Below are 6,996 nucleotides of genomic sequence, written 5' to 3' on the forward strand. Positions count from 1 at the left end.
CTCAGAATTTATTGCAGACTTTCCCCAGAAGAATTAAAGAGGAAAATGGAAGTGCAGGTGCATGGGAAGATGGTGGAGACAAATGTGATTGGAAAGACTGACGTGGAGACCTTCTCTCAGTAAGAATTGAAGAGGAAAATGAAAGTGCAGGTGCATGGGAAGATGGTGGAGACATGATTGGAAAGATTGATGTGAAGACTTAAACTGATCTGGCTTATTGTGTCCAGGGGGGTTGTACAAGGGGGTTAGACAAAATGTACAGGGGGGCTGTACAAGGGGGTTAGACAAAATGTACAGGGGGGTAATGCTTAAGTGATAGTTCGTTAAACGAGCTCAGCAGATGTCTTATCAGGCAGTACCAGAAGAGAACCTCCTAATGAGGAGAATGGGGGGGTTGTACAAGGAGTACTGCTTAAGTCGTAGCTGGCTTGACAAGCTCAGCAGGTGCCTTATCAGGCAGTACTAAGATAAAGCTTCCTAACGAAGGGAATAGCTCATTAAACCAGCTAGACATAGACCAGACCCATCTAGCTCCTAAAGAGCATGCGTGAGGACCAGAGGTAAAAAGTTCAAGCCTGAGGAAGACTCGTTTACTTCATCTTGAAGACCCCTACCCACAAGAGGAAGACTACTTACTTCATCTGAAGACCCCTGCCCAAGACCAGCAGGAGGCACTGCGCATGCGTGGAGAGCCTTTTAGCTCATTATAATACAAAGGGGGGATAGAATATGAATATGTATGACTTTACAGGATAAATGTAGAAGAAAAACGGCGCTAAGGGACGCATGCTTTTTGGAGGACCTATCCCCCGTGCGTCTTCAGCTGAATAAAGCATACCTACTGATAGCGGAATAGACTCCACAACCTCATTAAAGTTGTAAAGTAGGTAGTAACCTGGGGGTAGTGCCTTAGGGGTGGTAACATCATATGGGAGTGAAGGAGAAGATCCAAGACAATATGAGGTAACATTATGATACCAATCTTTCCTACTAGTCACTTTAGTTTCTGGAGTTCCATCTGACCAAGAACTGAATGTTATACAGCTCCGATTACTTTGGTCAGACCCCAGAAGTCGGAGTTCCTGAATTGGGATGGTTGAACGATTTAGTCCTTTTATAATTCCTCCTGTCTGAACAGATGCAACTGTCCAATCGCCTGAGGTTCTCTTAACTACTCTGGTTACTATTGTAAGGTTCAAGACTGAATCATTTCTCACCCATCCATAGAAATCATCTGGATTTAAATAAGGAACTCCAATTAAACACGTTTGGAATGGGTTTTGTACTTGTGTGAGCGATAAACAAAAATCAGTAACACCAGTTCTATTTGCCCAAGTAAGCCAAACATTTGTCTCTGTTCCTAATAGTGGTAACATTTTGTTAAGACTTTGTGTGACCCCTAGAATCACAGTTAATCCTGTAATTATTTTCATCATTCTTCGACCTCTCGCTGGTTATAATTGCAAACAAGAGAAAAGTATTAAAGCTTTCAACAAGAAGGTTAAAAATATCATCAACACAGTCTTATCAATTTGCAGTGTTACTTGTTACGAATTAGCTTTAGTTTCAGTTCATTTTCAGTTTGGATTGCTCTCCAGAATGTCTTCGGGGCTTTCTTAACTCAAGTATGATGAATCCAGGCGTTCTGTTCCTTAATCTTGATAGCTGTGAGTGTAGTTAACAACACCTGGAATGGCCCTCTCCATCTTGGCTCGAGATCATCATCTCCTGTAGGTTTGAAAGACTTTACATACACATAATCTCCAGGCTGTATATTGTGTACCGAGCTGTCCAACCCTCTGCTTCGAGTTCCAGCCACATGTTTTTCAATTCTAGTAAGCTGCTTTCCTAACTCTATTATATAAGGTGTTCATGGTTTCTTCTCCCACTTGGGGAGACATTCCCTGTTGAACCCCATATGGCCTTCCATATAAAATTTCGAAAGGACTCAGTCCTTCTCGTGCTCTTGGTTTAGTTCGAATTCTCAACAAGGCCAATGGAAGGGACTGGGGCCAAGGTAGCCTGGCCTCCTGGCCCAATTTCACAATTTGTTGTTTGATTAAATGATTCATCTTTTCCACTTGTCCACTTGATTGTGGATGATAAGGGATATGAAGTTGCCAATCAATTCCAAGATATTTGCTTACTTGCTGTACCACATTTGAAATAAAATGTGGCCCTCTGTCTGAAGATATTATGTCTGGAACTCCAAAGCATGGTATTATCTCCTGTAACAATATTTTGGTCACTTCTCGTGCCTTTGCACTCCTAGTTGGAAAGGCTTCTGGCCAACCTGAAAAGGTTTCTGTTAATACTAACAAGTATCTATACCCCCCTTTTCTTGGCAGTTCCGTGAAATTGATCTGCCATTGCTGTCCTGGCCCATTACCCTTTCCAATTTGACCCATTTTGAGCTTGGGTATAATTTTGGGATTTGTCCTAAAGCAAAGATCACACTGGCGAGTTACCTGTTGAATGGTGGCATATAATTTTCTAGCCATAATCTTGCCTATTAAATGTTTATGTAAGGTTTCGGCTCCCCAGTGTGTTTTCTGATGTTCATTCTTTACTAAAGACCACAACATTGGTAAGGGAACAATTACCCTTCCTTGTGGTGTGCTGGCCCACCCTTCTTCATTGAATATTCCGTTTTGATCTGCAATCAATTTTTGATCTTCCTTATTATAATTTGGCTTACCTTCTAAGGAAACTTTCCCATCAGGGATCAATGCTCCTTCAGTTGGTACCTCACCTTTTGCTGCTTCTTTTGCCTCTCTGTCCGCCAGCTCATTTCCTTCTTCCAATTCAGAGCTCACCTTCTGGTGTGCCTTGATGTGCATAATTGCCACCTTCTCAGGCAATTGGACTGCTTTTAATAGTCTCAGTACTTCCTGTGCATGTTTGATGTTTTTCCCTTGTGAATTTAACAGTCCTCTCTCCTTCCAAATAGCACCATGCGCATGTACGACTCCAAATGCATATTTTGAGTCTGTGTAAATGTTTACAGTTTTTCCTTCTGCCAATTCCAGGGCTCTAGTCAGAGCAATCAATTCTGCTTTCTGTGCAGAAGTTTATAGGCAAAGGTCCAGATTCTATTACCTCTCTGCAGGCGGTAACTGCATATCCAGCATATTGTTTTCCGCTGATGACATAGCTGCTCCCGTCAGTGAACCAGGTTTCTGAGTTATCCAAAGGGGTACCCCTCAAATCTGGACGACTAGAATATGCAGCCTCAATGGTTTCCAGGCAATCATGGTGTACAGGTTCTCCTTCATTACCACTGAGGAAAGAGGCTGGATTGATAATGTTAGTTACCACAATTTCAACATCATCCTGCTCTACCATGATGGCTTGATACTTCAGAAATCTCTGGGGAGAAAGCCAGTGTCCACCTTTCACTTCCAGTACTGCGGACACTGTATGAGATACTAGTACTGTCATTTTCTGGCCCAAGGTGAATTTGCGTGCTTCTTGAATGTTTAATACAACTGCTGCGATAGCTCTGAGACACCCAGGCCACCCCTTGGCCGCTGCGTCTAATTGCTTAGAGAGATAAGCAACTGCTCGTCGATATGGACCTAGATTTTGTGCCAGTATTCCCAAAGCAATCCCCTGTTTCTCATGAGAGAACAGAAAGAATGGTTTACTTGTGTCTGGGAGCCCTAAAGCAGGAGCTGACATGAGAGCACTCTTCAATTGGTGGAAAGCATGCGTGGCTTCTCGTGTCCATTGTAGGTTTCTGTTTCCATCAGTAATGAGGGCATATAGGGGCTTTGCAAGCAACCCATAGTTATAAATCCACAATCTGCACCATCCTGTCATACCCAGAGAAGTTCGTAGCTCTTTTATTGTTTGAGGCTTTGGGGTCTGACATATTGCTTCTTTGCGCTCCCGTCCCAGAGTTTGTTGTCCAGCGCTAATCTCATATCCTAGGTAGGTTACTTTCTGTTTTACTATTTGAGCCTTTTTCTTAGACACCCTATATCCCTGGAGTCCCAAGAAATTTAAAAGGCTTACCGTCCAAGCCACACAAGTTTCTTCTGTCCGGGTGGCAATTAGAATGTCGTCCACATACTGCAGTATTCTTCCTTCCTCCGGTGGGGCTTCCCATAATTCTAAGTCTTTGGCAAGTTGTTCTCCAAACAAAGTGGGACTATTTTTAAATCCTTGAGGCAGCACCGTCCATGTGAGCTGGGTTTTGCGCCCACTTCTGGGGTTTTCCCATTCAAATGCAAAAATTTTCTGACTGGCTTCATGGAGAGGGAGGCAAAAGAAGGCGTCCTTTAGATCTAAAACAGTAAACCAAGTTAGTTCTGGAATTAAGCAAGTCAGTAGCGTGTATGGATTTGCTACCACTGGGTAAAGATCCTCAATGATCTTGTTGACAGCTCTCAAGTCCTGTACCACCCGATATGATCCATCAGGCTTACAGACTGGTAAGATAGGGGTATTAAAATCAGATTGACATTCTTTTAATAATCCTAACTGTAAAAAGTTTTCAATTATTGGACAAATTCCCTCCCTATCTTCTTTTCTTAGAGGGTATTGTTTAATCCTAACTGGTTGTTTTCCCTCCTTGAGCTTAATCTGTATTGGGGGTGCATTTCTGGCTTTCCCGGGTATATTTGTAGCCCATACTCCCGGGAATACTTGATCTAATATATCTTCCCTAACCTTTCTTCTGTCTGGTGTGTGATCAGTTCTAAACTTAACATTTCTATGTATTGCTGATCATTTACTTTCAAGGTGATCTCACCTTCTTTGAAGGTAATAGTGGCCCCCAGTTGTTCCAACAAATCTCTCCCCAGGAGAGCCTTTGGGGCATTGAGCATATATAAAAATTTATGAATGCCCCATTGTTTTCCCAATTGAAATTTCAGTGGCTTACAAAAACATGCCTTTTCACTTTGGCCAGTTGCCCCTTTTACAGTAACATAGTCTCCTCCTACAGGTATTAATGCCTTATTCAGAACCGAATATGTTGCCCCGGTGTCTACTAAAAATTCCACTTCTTCCTTTTCTTCCCCTAGCTTTATTACAACCAGTGGATCCGCTAGGGAGGATTCCCCCGGTCCCTGTCAATCATCCATATGTGCCACTACCCGTTCTTTGGCTGTTTTGTGTCGGCGGTTTTTATTTCCCTCGTTTCTTGGACATTCATTTTTCCAGTGTCCAAATTGTCGACACAGGGCACATTGGTTTTTTTTCAACTGCGATTTCTGTCTCGGTCCTCTATTCCCCTCCTCTTCCACGACTGCTACTAATCTTCGCATCCCCAGTTTATAATCCTCTTCCCGATTACTGAACACCTTCCAAGCCTCATCCAGCAACACTTCTAAGTTTCTTCCCTCTGTTGGTCGTAACCTCTGTAACTTTCTCCTAATATCCCTAGCCGACTGACCCAGAAACAAAGACACGAGTTGTTGTATTCCTATTTCTGAGTTAGGATCTAATGGTGTGTGTCGGCGCATTGCATCTCTGAGGTGATCTAAGAACTCAGAAGGTGATTCTGAGGGACCCTGTTTTACGGCATATAATGCTGACCAGTTTATGCTCTTTGGAATAGCTCGTTCCACTCCTTTAACGATCCATTCCTGATATGCCTGTAACCTTTCTCGCTCCCCTGATCGGTTAGGGTCCCATTTAGGGTCCTGGAGCGGAAAGAATTCTTTAACATCCTGTTGTTTAATCTTATAATAGTCTTCAGCCAAGTCATTAGCTGTCTTTAAGATTAATTGTTTTTCAGTTTCCGTCATTGCCTCTAATAGCAGCTGCATATCATTCCAGTCTGGATTATGCTGTTTCACTAAAAACTGCAAATACTTTGTAACATTAACTGGATCAGTTCGATATTCTTTAGCTACCTTTCCCCAAGCTTCTAAGTCTGACGTTGTGAAGGGCACCTTTATTAACATGGTGTTCCCTTCTGGTCCCACTGCCTCTCGCAGGGGTGCCTGTAAAACTTGTTTATGTCGTGTCCGGGAGGAAATTGGGCTTTCCAAGGGAGTTTCTGAACTCTCTGACCCTGTGCTTTCCCGTCTCTTTGGTGGAGGCTTAAAGACATCTATTAATTCTTGCTCTGTATCTCGGTGTCGAACTTTTTCCTGTCTGGTACATCGCTGACCAATATCACAAGAGGAACAGCAGCGTTTGGGCTTAATTTGGCTGTCTCTTGTCTCTCTTTCCATGGCCAAAACAAGGGGATCCTGAGGAGGTATCATTCCACAGGCTCTTTGCCACTCCGGATGATTTCGGAGGGTGAAAAACATATCTGCATAGGATACTTCATCCCATTTCCCTTCTCTCCTCAGAAACAGCATCAGTTGCAACATAGTGTTATAATCCAGTGTCCCGTTAAGTGGCCACTTTGCTCTATCCTCTAACTTATAAAGGGGCCACCATTGATTGCAATATTTAATTAAGGTTCTTTTATTCTCCGTGCCCCCAGATCCTGCAATCTCCTTCCAATGCATCAAAATGCACCCTAAAGGGCTCTTTTTCAAAACTTCCTTGCTCTGACTTGCCCCCATTCCAAACAATCTTTTACAAGTTTTTTTTTTTTGTTTTTTTTTTTTTTATATCCTTTCTTTCCCAGTGCTCTGTAAATGCACTTAAGAGATATGAGAGCACTTGCACACAAACTTTATGATATTCCCAGGGGGTTCGGTAAAATAATATCTCTGGGTTATGCAGATCAATCCCCTTGTTATTAGGTTATAGTTTCAGTTTCAACCAAGTTTACACTAGTACCTACGGCAAGTTCCACTATTCAAAAGTTATTATGCACCCGCATGTGAGGCTACAAGTCTCTGGTACTGAGTGTAAAGTTCAGATCTCAAAAGTACGATTACAAACATTAAAGGTTATACTTCTGTCATACATCCACTGGAGTGCAGAGGGAACTTTCCTCAACCCCCCCCCCCAATAGCAACAATTTCCTCGTCTACTGCTTCCCCACCGCTTAAGCACTATAATTTTAACAATGACGCAGACACA

At 42.7% G+C, this 6,996-nt stretch overlaps 1 protein-coding gene across 1 annotated transcript; it reads right to left on the reverse strand.

Annotated features, from left to right (window-relative positions):
- Positions 1 to 3,824: 3,824 nt before the first annotated feature.
- Positions 3,825 to 5,756, reverse strand: LOC133221868 (uncharacterized; the record flags this gene model as incomplete). Its single annotated transcript, XM_061371082.1, is given in 2 exon segments — positions 3,825 to 4,557; positions 4,740 to 5,756. Coding segments are annotated over 2 exon segments (1,750 nt in total), but the record flags the coding sequence as incomplete, so codon positions are not given.
- Positions 5,757 to 6,996: the final 1,240 nt, after the last annotated feature.

Source organism: Neopsephotus bourkii, unplaced genomic scaffold, assembly GCF_033783945.1.
Source record: "Neopsephotus bourkii isolate Nb327-2 ecotype Australia unplaced genomic scaffold, CSIRO-AGI_Nbou_v1 NB_1568, whole genome shotgun sequence".
Taxonomy (NCBI): Eukaryota; Metazoa; Chordata; class Aves; order Psittaciformes; family Psittacidae; genus Neopsephotus; species Neopsephotus bourkii.